This window comes from Rana temporaria, chromosome 9, assembly GCF_905171775.1.
Source record: "Rana temporaria chromosome 9, aRanTem1.1, whole genome shotgun sequence".
Taxonomy (NCBI): Eukaryota; Metazoa; Chordata; class Amphibia; order Anura; family Ranidae; genus Rana; species Rana temporaria.
In genome coordinates this window covers 70285022-70299743 of record NC_053497.1, presented here as the reverse complement: position 1 = coordinate 70299743, position 14722 = coordinate 70285022, and the positions used below count along the sequence as shown (strand labels likewise).

Below are 14722 nucleotides of genomic sequence, written 5' to 3'. Positions count from 1 at the left end.
ACTGTTGTTAGGAACTCTTGAACTTAAAAAAAGAGAAAGGCCCCTTTCACACGGGCAGGGGAGGAGCGGTGGCGGTATAGCGGCGTGATTTTTAGCGCCGCTATACCGTCATATTTACCGCAATATTCAACCGCTAGTGGTGCAGTTTTAACCCCCGCTAGCGGCCGAAAAAGGGTTAATACCGCCGGCAATGCGCCTCTATAGAGGCGCATTGCCGGTGGTATTACCTCGGTTTCCCATTGATTTCAATGGGAAGGAGCGGTATAGGAGCGGTAAATGCCCCGCTCCTATACCGCTCCAAAGATGCAGCTAGCAGGACTTTTGGAGCAGTATTTTAGCGCTAAACCGCCTGAAAAACGTGTCAGTGTGAAAGGGACCGAATAGAAATTTCGTGCTGTCAGGATGGCTGTCTCTGGTGTGCTCAGACAAAAGAATGAAAAAAGCTGTGTATTGCACGCACACTAAAAGCCTCTTTTGACCGTCTGACCCCCCCTTTTTTTTCATTTGACTTTAGCAACTCACGGCAGGAGAGAGAAAAGAAGACTTGAGTTGACTTTGTATTGTTCGTCAGAACCAACCCCATCCCTCCCCCCCATATCATCTCGCGGCAGGAGAGAGGAGCCCCCCCCCCCCGGTTCTCTGCTCCAGGGGGGCCCTGTCTAAAGCTGTGTAGGGGGCCCCAAAATTGGTGATGGCTGTCCTGCCTCCCAACATTTTGAGATAAGAATGAGGGACACCTACTAACAAACGTATGGAGGCATGAGTCACGCCCCCTGTCACACACCCTTAAAGGAGAATTAACTCCAAACAAATGTTAATTAAATCCACAAGTGCTTGTTTTACCACTACTATTCCCTTTTATTGGCTTTTAAAATGTACAAATGCAGCAATTTAGAAATTGGATAAAAGGTTTAGCACTGGGAAACACTTTTTGAAAGATAAAAAGTGCATTTTATATACAACTATATAGATCAGACCAAAATGAGGGACAAATAAGGGGGAAAGAGGGACATTGATCCAAATCAGGGACAGTCCCTCGAAATCAGGGACAGTTGGGAGCTATAGTATATATGAGATTGGTCCTGTGAATATATTTCAGTGTATAATTCTATCTTTTAGACACTCCTACCATTCTACTGAAGAATCAGAAATTTGATACTGAGAAATTCACATCCAGAGGGATACAGGGGTGCATTTTTCCATGTAACAGTATCAGTTAGGCCTCATGCACACTAAGGCCCCGTACACACGGTCGGACCAAACCGATGAGACTGGCCCGTTGGACCGTTTTCAGCGGTTCACCTCTGAAGTGGCGTGACGGCCTGATGTGTGTACACACCATCAGTTCAAAATCCGATCGGGTCAGAACGCGGTGACTTAAAACACACGACGTGCTGAATAAAACTAAGTTCAATGCTTCCAAGCATGCGTCGACTTGATTCTGAGCATGCGCGGGTTTTGAACCAATGCTTTTCTGTACTAACCATCGGTTTGGTCCGATGGGGCAGCGGTCCATCGGTTCGGTTTTGAAGCATGTTTAGAAATTTTGGACCGAAGGAAACCAGACCTATAGCCTATACACACGGTCGGTATGGTCCGATGAAAATGAACTTCGGTTCATTCTCATCGGACCAAACCGACCGTGTGTACGGGGCCTTAGGGGTTGATTTACTAAAGGCAGATAGATTGTGCACTTTGCAAGTTCAGTTGGCCCAGAGCTTAGTAAATGAGCAGAAGGTCTGCTAGATTCCATCATCCAATCATGTGCAAGCAAAAATACAGTTTTTTTTTATTTTCCTTGCACGTGATTGGGTATTGTTTGCAAAGCGAAGCCTTACCTTATTTACTAAGCTTTGGAGCAACTGCAGTGCTGGATCATGCACCTTCCACTTAGTGTGTATGATGTTGCAGAGTATGATGGATAAGTGCAGCAGAGTCTAATTCAGATCAGACATATTCTGTAGTAACAGGAACTGGCTTGTTTATTGTAAGATCATCAGGCAGACAAAGATGTCCAACACCCCTTCTCAACAAACTGAGGCTTAGTCCATTAAACCTATCTTCTTCGTAAGCTTTGAATGTCTTTCGGCGGTCAGAGGCTTTGTAAGGATGTCTGCTGTCATTTCCTCTGTTGGGCAATAAAGTAACTCAAGAAGACCTTGCTCTTGAAGATCCCTAAGAAAGTGAAACTTCACATCAATGTGCTTGGTTCTTGAATTAACTCCTTCCGTATGTGCAAGTCCAATGCATCCTTGATTGTCCTCATAGATTTCTGTTGGCCCCAACTGTGGTTGACCTAAATCTGTTAATAGCTGTCTCAGCCATATAACTTCTTTGCTTGCTTCCGCTGCAGCAATGTATTCTGCTTCAGTAGATGACAGTGAAACAGTGAGTTGCTTCTTACTAGTCCAACTGATGGTGCCTCCTGACAGGAAAAATAAGTAACCACTGGTAGATTTTCTGTCATTGGTGTCTCCTGCCCAGTCAGCATCCACATATCCTGTTAAGGTGCTTTCATTGCTTGCTGGTAACTTGAGCTTGTAGTGCAAAGTCCCTTTAAGATAGCGAATGATTCGCTTTACAGCATTCCAGTCCTTTTGATTTGGTATTGAAACCTTTCTGCATAGGATTCCAACTGTTGCTGCAATGTCAGGCCTTGTAGCTGTGGTAAGGTACAGCAATTTCCCTATTGCTTTCCTGTATTGAGTATTAGTTGGTAATGGGTTATCTTGACATTTCATCTCCTTTAGGTAGTTGGTTTCCACGGGAGATTTCACTGGTTTGGCGTCTTCCATTCCAAAAGTTTCAATTATTTCTTGTATTTTGTGTCTTTGATTCAGAAGAAAGCTGCCATCTTCCTCTCTCTCGATCTGGATGCCGAGGTAATTCTTTATGTTGCCGAGGTCCTTGGTGTCAAAGTGCTGATTTAGCTTTTCAAGTATTTCTGCTTCATCCCCTTCTTGCTCAAAACAAATCAGAATATCATCCACATAAATAAGCAAATAGATCCATCTGTTTGCCAATTTCTTTGTGTATAAGCAGGGGTCTGCTTTACTCCTTTGAAAGTTTTGATCTGTAAGCACTTCATTTATTTTTATATTCCACGCTCTGGCGGCTTGCTTTAGGCCATATATACTCCTGCGAAGTTTGCATACTAGGTCTGACCTTTGTTCATCTTTGAATCCTGGCGGTTGTTCCATGTAGATTTCTTCTGTTAAATCGCCATGTAGAAACGCGGTTTTCACATCAAAATGTTTCACTTGCATTTTCCTTGTGACGGCTACTGTCAGTAAAGTCTGTATTGTAGTGTGCTTGACTAGTGGTGCAAATTTCTCATCGTAGTCCTCTCCATATTTTTGAGAATAGCCTTTGGCTACTAGTCTTGCTTTGTATCGTTCAATTGTGCCATCTGCATTGTATTTCACTTTAAAAGTCCATTTACAGCCTATGGCTTTCCTTCTGGGTGGTAGTTCTGTAAGTGTCCATGTTTTAGTGTCATGCATGGATTTTATCTCTTCCTTAGCAGCCTTTATCCATTTAGTTGCTTCTTGTTCTGAAAGTTGAGATATGTCTTCCCATTTTACAGGTTCGTTGATACTGGCAGTACTTGCTTTATATGAGAGACGTATAGGTGGTTTACCTTTGTTTTCTCTTTTTGACCGTCTCATTTTTGTGTCTGAGCCTTCAGTACTGGTTGAGTCTATACTCACTTCAACTGTTTGTTCAGAAGTTACAGAGATGGGCTGGTCAATGTCAGTTTTCCCTTGTATTCTTGCTTCTACTGTTGTCATTACATTGTCTCTTAAATCTTCAACAAAAGTTACGCTGTTGCTAATGGTAACCTTGGCTGTTTTGGGATCTAGGATTGGAGCTTGGTGCGTTTTTCTTCAGGTATGTAGACAAATGCTTTGCATCCAAAAACTCTTAGATGTTTTACACTTGGTTTCTCATTGTGCCATAGTTCATATGGGGTTTTCTCCACTGTTCTGGAAAGAAGTCTGTTCTGCAAATATGTAGCTGTCATTACTGCCTCACCCCAGTATTTTCGTGGTAGTCCAGAATCTGTCAGCATACATCTGATCATTTCAGTCAGAGTTCTATTCTTTCTTTCAGCTACTCCATTTTGTTCTGGTGTATATGGAACTGTCTTTTGATGTTCTATTCCATGCCTTTTTAAGTACTCTTGTATCTTACCTCCTGTGAATTCACCTCCATTATCGCTCCGGAGTATGAGAGGCTTCCTCTGAAACTTGTTACTTGTCTTTGTTACATAGTCTTGTAATTTGTCGAAAACTTCACTCTTGTGTTGCATTAGGTAGGTGACTGTATATCTTGAATAGTTGTCTATGAAAGTCACTATGTACCTGTTGCCTCCAGGTGTTGGTGGGTTTAGGGGACAACACACGTCACTGTGGACTAAGTCAAGTGGTCTTGAAGCTCTTTTTTGACTGACTTTGGGAAGTGTTGCTCTTGTAGCTTTGGATTTGATGCAACACTCACATTTGATAGTGACTGGACAAGGGGATATTATCAGATCCCTTGTCAGATTCCTCCTCTGTAGTTCCTGTATGCATTCTGGGTGTCTGTGACCTAGACGTCTGTGCCATTTATGTATACAGTCATTGTGCTTGTGTGTACATAGTCTCACCTTTTCTTTCACTGTGTCGAGATGATATAGATGATCATCCAGCTTGGCACTTGCTATTGTCTGTTTCCCGTTTAGAATGGAACACTTGTCACCTTGGAATTTCACAGTGAGTCCTCTGGCTGTTAGACGTTTTACAGATAAGAGTCCTCCTTCTAGATTAGGAACATAAAGTACATCTTTCACTGGTATGGTTAAATTGTGTCCCGCATCATCAGGGCATACAAGGGTTCCGTGCCCACATCCTTCTGCATGTATCTTGCTTCCATCTGCAAGGTAAATAGTTTCTTTGTTGTTCGGATCAAGTTCTGTGAAGAAACTTCTATCACTCGTCATGTGACTGGTTGCTCCTGAATCGATGCACCAGTCTTGGCATTTATTGTTGCCTGTCGCTTTAAATGTGGCATTCCAGTTGCCTTCCCTTGGGTCATGGATTGTGGTTTTAACCTTTTGTTTAGCATAAGAGGGACGTTGTCTCATTTTCTCTGCTCTCCATATAGTACAGTCTTTCTTTATGTGTCCCTGTTTGTGGCATCTGAAACACACTCTGGTTTCTTTTCTGTGTAATCTTGCGTCTGTAGCTTTAAGAGCGGTGCTGGTGTCGGATTCTGTGGAGTCATGCATTAATTCCTTTCTTCTCTGATACTCATCTATGAGCCTGGTTTTTACAAATGCTACCGTCAAATCTGTTTCGGCTCGTGTCTCCAGTGCATTTATTAGTGCAGTATATGTATCAGGTAAACTGCATAGCAACATGGTTGCAATGTGACTGTCTGTTATGTTCTCCCCGATTGATCTGAGTTGCGCAATCACTTCCAGCATTGCGTTTATATGCTCCTGCATGTCCTGTTCTTTGCCAAGTCTCATTTTGTAAAGTTTCCGCAGCATAAACAGCTTGTTGTTTAAACTGGATCTTTCATGCAGTCTTTTCAGTACATCCCACATGCCTTTCGCTGTGTCCTCATTGCGAATATGAATGAGCTGATCATCTTCTACTAGTAAACTTATGGTGGCACGTGCTTGTCTGTTTTTCTTGTCCCAGTCCTGATTATTATCCTGTTGTCTGTCTGTAGTGGTAACCTCCCACAAGTCATCTCTGGATAACAGCATTTCCACTTTAAACTTCCATAGCTGGTAATTGTCATTATTCAGCTTTGCCACTGAGAGTTTAAGCTCTGAGTTTCCGGGCCATTTTATCCCTCCTTTATATATAAACAGTCTTACTTGTCTGTAGGAGATGTCACTGGAAAGCTTCTTTATGTCGATCTCCGCATCAGCCACGCTGTCTTCCGTTCAGGCTTTTGTTCTGCTTAGGCCGCATCTGGTCATAAGACTTTATCCGGACTCTGGGCCCATAACCTGTTGCAGAGTATGATGGATAAGTGCAGCGGAGTCTAATTCAGATCAGACATATTCTGTAGTAACAGGAACTGGCTTTTTTATTGTAAGATCATCAGGCAGACAAAGATGTCTCTCTGCCTCATGGCAAGAAAAACACACAGATTACAAGCAGGAAGAGAAAACCAACGAGTACATCACTGTGATACAAAAAATACAGCATATCATAAAGAACACAGTCTATCATATCAATGTTTAATAGCGACATCTTGTGTCCTTTATCTAAACTGCATCTGATATATATATTCTAAGCTAGTTTGTTGCATAGATCCAACATATGAAGTCTTCTGGGTTGATTTACTAAAGGCAAATCCACTCTGCACTACAAAAAAGTGCACTTAGAAGTGCAGTCGCTGTAAATCTGTGGGGACGATCTGAAATGAGGGGAATCTCTGCTGATTTCATCATCCAACCATGTAGAAGCAAAAATGTTGTTTTTGATTTTCCTTGCATGTCCCCCCTCAGATCTACAGCGACTGCACTTCCAAGTGTACTTGCCGTGCACTTGTAGTGCAAAGTGGATTTGCCTTTGGTAAATAACCCCCACTGTTTCCATTTTTCATCTCTCTGAGGATTGATACTGGGAACAAAAAGGTAGCAAAAATAATAAAGTGACTTGAGCAATAAAGAAATAATTTAGGGAATGGTAGGTTATACTTACTGATTGTTGTTTGAAAAGTTGTTGCTTTGGTGGAGGATGGTATATCTGTTACTTTGGCTGAAGCTGTAAATGAAATACATGGGGAGTTATTTATGAAAGGCAAATCCACTTTGCACTACAAGTGAACTGCAAGGAGTGTAATAAAGGGTCTCATGATGGGAGTAAAGGGCCCCAGGATCAGTGGAAAGGGTCCCCGTCGGGGGTCGGGAGGGCCCGTCATGATTTCTTGCACTGGGGCCCTGAAGGTTCTAGTTACGCCTCTGGTAATAGGAATCCAATAGATGTTATTTTTGTAACACTACCTCCATAGGAGACACTAGATAATGCCTGTCTCCTGTTGCTGCCCTGACTTTGCAAGCTCCTCAACCCTTCTGACACTCTGGTTCAGACATGTTTAGACAAAGCAGTGTTTACCAAACCAATTACTGAGAATACCAGGCAGAGGCTTAACTAGAACCTTTAGGGCCCCGGTGCAAGTAACCACCCTTCCATCCGACCCCCAGGCTTCTAATTTAGGGAGGGCGTCCATGGACTTCCTCCCAGAACCCTGTTTCCCGCATGCCCCCTGGAACATGCATCCAGCGCAATCACAGCAGCCCTTTACCATGTGATCAGCTGATCACATGTAAATAGACTTGCTGGTTATCAGCAACCCTTTCCTCCCATGCTGTGTCTGTGTGGGGAAAAGAGAGCCGTTAACTAGCAAGAGTTAGTAAATTGTTTACACTGATCAACCTATCAGTGCCACCTATTAGTACTGTATTTCAGTGCCGCCTATCAGTGCCCATTAATTCTGCCTAGCAGTGCCCATCAATTGTGCCCATCAGTGCCACCTATCAGTGCTCATTAAAGCGGAGCTCCACCCTAAAGTGGAACACCCGCTGATCGGAAACCCTCCCCCCCACCGGTGTCACATTTGACACCTTTCAGGGGGGAGGGGGGTGCAGATACCTGTCTAAAGACAGGTATTTGCACCCACTTCTGGCCACAGTTTGCGGGCAGACTGCGGGCAGCACGTCACCCCTGTCCTCCCTCCCATTGTGCTTTGGGAACACTCGGCTCCCAGAGCACAGCGGGAGCCAATCAGCAGGCGCAGCGCAACTTGCGCATGCGCCGTAGGGAACCGGGCAGTGAAGTCAGAGCGCTTCACTTCCTGGTTCCCTTACCGAGGGTGGTGGGGCAGCAGAGTGACGAGCGATCGCTCGTCCTCTGCTGTGGACGGCGCTGGACTCCAGGACAGGTAAGTGTGCCCATATTAAAAGTCAGCAGCTGCAGAATTTGTAGCTGCTGTCTTTTAATATTTTTTTTTCAGCAGACATCATCTTTAATGCAGCCTATCAGTGCTGCACTTCAGTGCTGCCTACCAGTGCCAATTAATTCCACCAATCAGTGTACATGAATTACACCTATCAGTGCCCATCAATGCTGCCTATCAGTGCCCATTAGAACCTCCTATCAGTGCTCATCGATCAATGACACCTACCTCCACAGAAGGTCTCTGAGCGGAGAGCGTGTCTTTCATACAGCTCATAGCCGACTGACAGTTCTCCCTCTCTCTTGCACGATCTGTTCTGTCTCCAACCCCCCTTCTTGTGTGTACTGTGGGAAGTATGAGCTTGTTGGGTTCACACTTGACTTCCCACAGCACACACAAGAGGAGGTGAGTTTGGAGACGAAGCATATCGTGCGAAAGAGGAGAGAGGGAGAACTGTCAGTCAATGTCGGCTGTGAGCTGTATGACAGACACGCTCTCCACTCAGAGACCTGCGATTAGCAACCCTGATGGGGCCTGGGGCCCCCTGACAGTGACAGAATTCCAGGGCCCAGTAGCAATTGCGAATCGATTCCATGGAATGGAATGTTTAGATTGAAAATTCAATGCCAGAGTTACAATTTAAATCATCCCACTGTATGTCACTTGGCTGCCACAGCCTTGGGATTACCTGAAAACTGAGCATCCTCAACAAGAATTCACAATTTTTTATAAAAAGACACTACTTACCGCAACGTAACTTATCATCGATTTCTGGTCTATTAAATTTCCACAACTCTTTTGTCCAGCTGAGAAGATTTCCTTCAGAACAGTCATACAGCTCATTAGGTGATCTTGAATAATTCCACATCTGGAAGTTGTATAATTCTCCAGCAAAGTTTGAACTGGTTATAATGCTGATCTCGCCTGCCTCCCTTAAATGGTTACAACCTAACACCAGACTTCCTCCGCCTTTCAGTGGATCATTACTAGTCATATTCATAGTAAGGACACTTATCCCATTCACATATGCCTCCAGCTTTCTTGTGATGCTCTTCCGGGTTAAACATATAGTATACCATGTATCTATTTCCAGATCCAGCTCAAATTCATAATGGGCTCCCAGGTGAAAGATTCGAAAGATATTGTCACGCAAGAAACCCAAGGCAAGTTCAGCAGGCCCTTCGCCATCTTCTACACAGTATGAGAATACAGTCCAGGCAGCTTTGTTTGTGCAATTAAGATCTAGGCACACAGTGAAATCTATCAATGGAGGAATATTTGTATCTTGCAATTGTCCTATATTTTTGTCTGACCGAATTTTTGCTTTTTCGTTTGGAAGTAGATTTTTATCTGAAAATATAAAAAAAAGAAAAAGATGTATAGAGGACATTGACATTTACTCTAAAAACCAACACCACACCTCTCACTGTCTTATAATCTGCTATTTATGTTCATACAGGGGTAGAAGCCATTTTATACCTGTACTGTTGTTAAGAACTCTTGAACTGAAAAAAGAGAAAGGCCCCTTTCACACGGGGCAGGGGAGGAGCGGTGGCGGTATAGCGGCGTGATTTTTTGCGCCGCTATACCGTCATATTTACCGCAATATTCAGCCGCTAGTGGTGCAGTTTTAACCCCCGCTAGCGGGCGAAAAAGGGTTAATACCGCCGGCAATGCGCCTCTACAGAGGCGCATTGCCAGGGGTATTACCGCGGTTTCCCATTGATTTCAATGGGAAGGAGCGGTATAGGAGCGGTAAATGCCCCGCTCCTATACCGCTCCAAAGATGCAGCTAGCAGGACTTTTGGAGCGGTATTTTAGCGCTAAACCGCCTGAAAAACGTGTCAGTGTGAAAGGGGCCGAATAGAAATTTTGTGCTGTCAGGATGGCTGTCTCTGGTGTGCTCAGACAAAAGAATGGAAAAAGCTGTGTATTGCACGCACACTAAAGGCCTCTTTTACACCGACACGTTTTTTCAGGCGTTTACTGCTCCTGCCCATTGAATTCAATGGGAAACCGCAGTAATACCGCCGGCAGTGCGCCGAATATCGCGGTAAATACGACGGTATAGCGGTGCTAAAAATCACGCCGCTATACCGCCACCGCACCTCCCCTGCCCCATGTGAAAGAGGCCTTAGGCCTGATTCTTACCTATGCACTTTTAGTTCTTTTTGCATTTTGCAGATGTGCACTACAGAACGTGTTCCATAGGAAACCATGTTATATGGACTGTAATGCAAATCTGCAAAATGCAAAAAGCACTAAAAATGCATAGGTGTGAATCAGGCCTTAGACGTGTCAAGCATTTGAGCATGAATGGATTACTTTGGCCAGAATATTCATTTTGGCCATCGGAATGCAATACTCAGTCTACCTATGCAGGCTGTCCAAACACACAACTAAAAGCAGCATGGTCCTATTATGAACTCTTAAAAGAAGCCCCTTTATACTGTCATTATACATAATTTCATAGGCCTTTTCATCCTTTTTAAAAATGGGGCATTGTTTGTTCATCTTTCAGTAAAGTGTACAAGGACTCAAACAGAAAAAACATTTAAAAATATATGTGAATCCTAAATATTGTTATATTGTATGCAGAATATAATGAAATCACTGTGGGTGAGCAAAGGGATAACTTTTATTTCCTTAAAAAAAAAAATATGGTAAAAATCGAGGTTTAACGAAAATATAAAAATTTGACAGATCAATTAGAATCAATAGGGTGACATTTGGTGTTTTTTGCAGTTGCCTTTAAATTATGTTTATTATTTGTCCCCAGTCCTCAGGGACAGGCCCCATTTTGAGGGGTCCTTGCCCAGGAAACTAATGTCTTCAGCATGCCCCCAGTGCCCCAGTGCAGCATCATTTATACATGCCAGTTGCATAAAAGTCTGAGGTACTGCCACAACCCTCCAATAACATTAGTTGAAAGATGAATAAATCATGATGTGTCCCACACTTTCATTCTCCTTGGGTCAGATTAAAGAAGCCCTATAACTTTAAGTCCCCACACACCCCCATGGCTTCCCTGGTCTGTAATCTGCATTTCACCTCAGGTCTCAATCCCCAAACCTTTGCCTGGTGGACAAACAAGGGTCTGATACGTATTGCTGACTTCTGCGACCATAGAGGTGTCTTATCAAAACAAAACCTATGAGACAAACACCAACTTCCAAACTCTGAATTCTTTCACTATGTTCAGATTGTACATTTCCTGATGTCCTTGCAGAGTGTCAGATCTCGCCACCTCTACTTCATTGGAGTTTCTGTGCAGGTCCTTTGATAAACTTACTGGTCATATCTCAAAAATTTATAATATACGGACTTCCAATTAAGAAAAATTGTTTTATATGACGAAATGGGAACAAGACCTGGGAGAGGCATTTGACGTAGAAGAGTGATTTAAAATGACACAGTGTGCTTGGAAATCATACATAAATACCCCATTCATTGAAGCTAAGTATAGTTTTAATGAGATGGTACATAGCAACGGTGAGAGTGGCTGCATACGTCCCAGGGGCTATGTCCTCTTGCTTTCGAGGGTGTGGCATGGAAGGTATGGTACTACACACATGGTGGTATTGTCCAAAAGTAAAGCACTTCTGGATCCATATCTACAATTTTATTTACTCACTAACAAATGTGAACCTAATTAATTCACCACAGCAAGCACTTCTGGGACGTCCAGCTGACAAGGCACCATGACTTGCAGGGAAACTCATAGCATTTATTTTATGGCAGCTAGGATAGCAATAAGCTAGGTCCTAGCATAGAAAAGGTTTCTGTTCCATACTATTATTTTTACACTTAACATCTTATGGTAATACTTTTACAGTACACAAGACTACAAATTAAGTGGAAAAATAACAAAGGTGCACCCCGTAGAGTAGAGCAGATAGCACCCCCATATCAATCATCTCATAGCCATGTGATAATTGACTGGTGTCCAGTTGTCCCTATCACAGGGCGGACAGGAGGTTGGTGCCATTGGCGCAAACCACCATTCCTGGCTTAAGCTGGCGTGGCGTCAACCATCTCTGAGCCTACCCCTGAAGAGCTGACAGAACCTCTGGCCCAGTGTGGCTCCTGTCCCCCAAGCACACCAGCTCAAGCATGGCATCTCTTTGCCTGCGTACCTGCGTAGCCCCTTGAATGCCTACGGAGCACCGCTGGTTCCGAGGACACATCAGCACAGGAAGAGGCTAAAGAGGAAGAAGAGGAGGGGGTGGAGGAGAGAGGTGTGTCACAACCAGTAGTAGCATTTTGGAGGCGTGGTGGCGGAACAACCTCCAACACTACTGTACCTTGTCCTGCGTCCTTCCCAGCTGCCAGCAGAGTCACCCAATGCACCGTGAAAGATAGGTAACGTCCCTGTCCATGCCTGCTGGACCATGAGTCAGCGGTGATATGCACCTTACCACTGACCGCCCTGTCCAGCGAGGCATGGACATTGCCTTCCACATGCCGGTAGAGAGCCGGAATCGCCTTCCGTGAGAAAAAGTGGCATTTGGGAACTTGCCACTGAGGTACCGCACATTCCACAAACTCACGGAAGGGGGCAGAATCTACCAACTGAAAAGGCAGCAGTTGAAGTGCTAGCAATTTAGCTAAGCTAGCATTCAACCACTGGGCATGTGGATGGCCGGGAGAGAACTTCATTTGGCGCTGCAGCAGCTGGGGCAGGGAAATTTGCCTGGTACAATCTGCCATCGGTGTACCGATAGTAGATTGCCCGTATGTACTAGGCTGTGACACACCTAATTCTACACCTTCAGTCCTATGAGTGCAAGCTTCAGAGAGGACTGAGGGTATAGTGGGGTTGGAGATCCCAGCTGATGAGGGGCAAGGGGAGGTCCGCTTTGTTCTTTGGGGTATGCTTGCCAACGAACTGCATGGCAGGTCGACATATGTCTGGTCAAGCATGTGGTGCCCAAGTGGGTGATGTTTTGGCCACGCGAGATACGCTTGAGACATATGTTGCAAATAGCGTGTACTGTGTACTGCCCGTGTCCTCTGCACTTTGCATCTAATGCTACGTAGTGTGTGTACTGCCTTTGTCCTCTGCAGTTTGCACCTAAAGCTACTTGGTGTGTACTGCCCGTGTCCTCTGTAGTTTGCACCTAAAGCGACTTGGTGTGTGTACTGCCGTATCCTCTGTAATTTCGTATTTAGTCGAACATACGATGTTCGAGTCAAACATGGGTTCGACTCGAACACGAAGCTCATCCCTATCGCTGACAAATGAAAGGGAGTGTGAACCAGCGTTTTGCCTCATTCTTAGATCCAACTGACAAAATGTTCTCCCCACTTGCAGTAGCTGCTTGTTTTATCAACCCTATCGTCTGTGAAACCCTTGTTGATGTGGCGGATGAGAATATTCAGGAACTGCTTAAAAAGGCAGAGGAGTATGACGCAAGAAAATCCACACACACAAAACTTGAGGAATTGTCTGAAGAAGATGATGTGTTGGAAGAACTATCGCAGGAAGTGGAAGAAGCACCGCCACCGGCATTCACATCTAAGGCCTCGTACACACGACCGAGGAACTCGACGGGCGAAAACACATCGTTTTCCTCATCGAGTTCCTTGTTAGGCTGTCGAGGAACTCGACAAGCCAATTTTCTCCATTCCCGTCAAGGAAATAGAGAACATGCTCTCTTTTTAGCTCGTCGAGTTTCTTGACAGTTTCCTCGACGAAAATGTACACACGACCGGTTTCCTCGGCAAAAAAATATCTCCCAGCAAGTTTCTTGCTGGTATTTGCCGAGAAACTCGGTCGTGTGTACGAGGCCTAAGCAGCTAGTCTTTCGGTTTCTTTCTAAATGCCACAGAAAATGCAGGCAGAGGATCTCCCCAAACAGCATTGAGCAGGAGATCAGAAAATATAAGGCCCCCATGCACATGAGACGCTGGTAAACGTGTGTTCAGAGGCAGTTGGACACTTTTTAAACTGCCCCTGAACACATTCAATGTTATTCTATGTGTCCATGCACACAGTCTTGTTTATTGCGGTTTTTAGGCAGTTGCGTTTAACCTCATTTTTCCAGATGCAAATAAATGGGTTCAGATGCCAAAATTTCCACGTTTCAGACGCAAAACACGGCTAAACGCGTTACCGGCGTTTTTCCACGATTTTGTTTATAAACTTTTTTAAAGGTGACCTATTTTTTTACATTAGAAATCTCAAAAATGATGACAAATGATGAAAAAACATAAAAAATATATAAAAAAAAAATGTAATTGCTTGCATTGCATTGTGGACAATCCACAACTTGTGACAGGTAACGTGGCAGGTGACGTGACAAGTGGACAATTTACAACTTGTGGCAAGTGGACAATCCCCAACTTGTGGCAGGTGATGTGGCAAGTGGGAAATCCACAACTTGTGGCAAGTGGACAATCCACAACTTGTGGCAGGTGACATGGAAAGTGGACAATCCACAACTTGTGCCAAGTGGACAATCCACAACTTGAGGCAGGTAATGTGGCAAGTGGACAATCCACAGCTTGTGGCAGGTGATGTGGCAAGTGACACGCTAAATACAAGTACACTGATACTCTCTCAGCTGCTACTCACTCTGGTCTCACAAAATGGCTGAAATGGTTAAATAATACTGTTTTTTGAGCTTAGGGAAGGTTTTATCATGTTTCTTAACTAAACGCTTATAGACGCAAACGCTGTAAAATGCGGTAAAACGCTGCTAAAATCTATGCAAAACGGGCGTTTCTAAATGCCGGTTTAAGCCTTTAAAAACATGCGTTC

General features: G+C 44.2%; 1 protein-coding gene across 1 annotated transcript in view; it reads right to left on the bottom strand.

Annotated features, from left to right (window-relative positions):
• ADGRG4 (adhesion G protein-coupled receptor G4) overlaps positions 1-14722 on the bottom strand; it is a 130654-nt gene that overhangs the window by 90455 nt on the left and 25477 nt on the right. The window contains exons 3-4 of the mRNA XM_040323753.1: positions 8707-9309; positions 6705-6767 (exon numbers count right to left, since the gene is read on the bottom strand). Of these exons, the coding sequence (XP_040179687.1) occupies positions 6705-6767; positions 8707-9309 (666 nt within the window). The remainder of the gene's footprint in view (positions 1-6704; positions 6768-8706; positions 9310-14722) is intronic.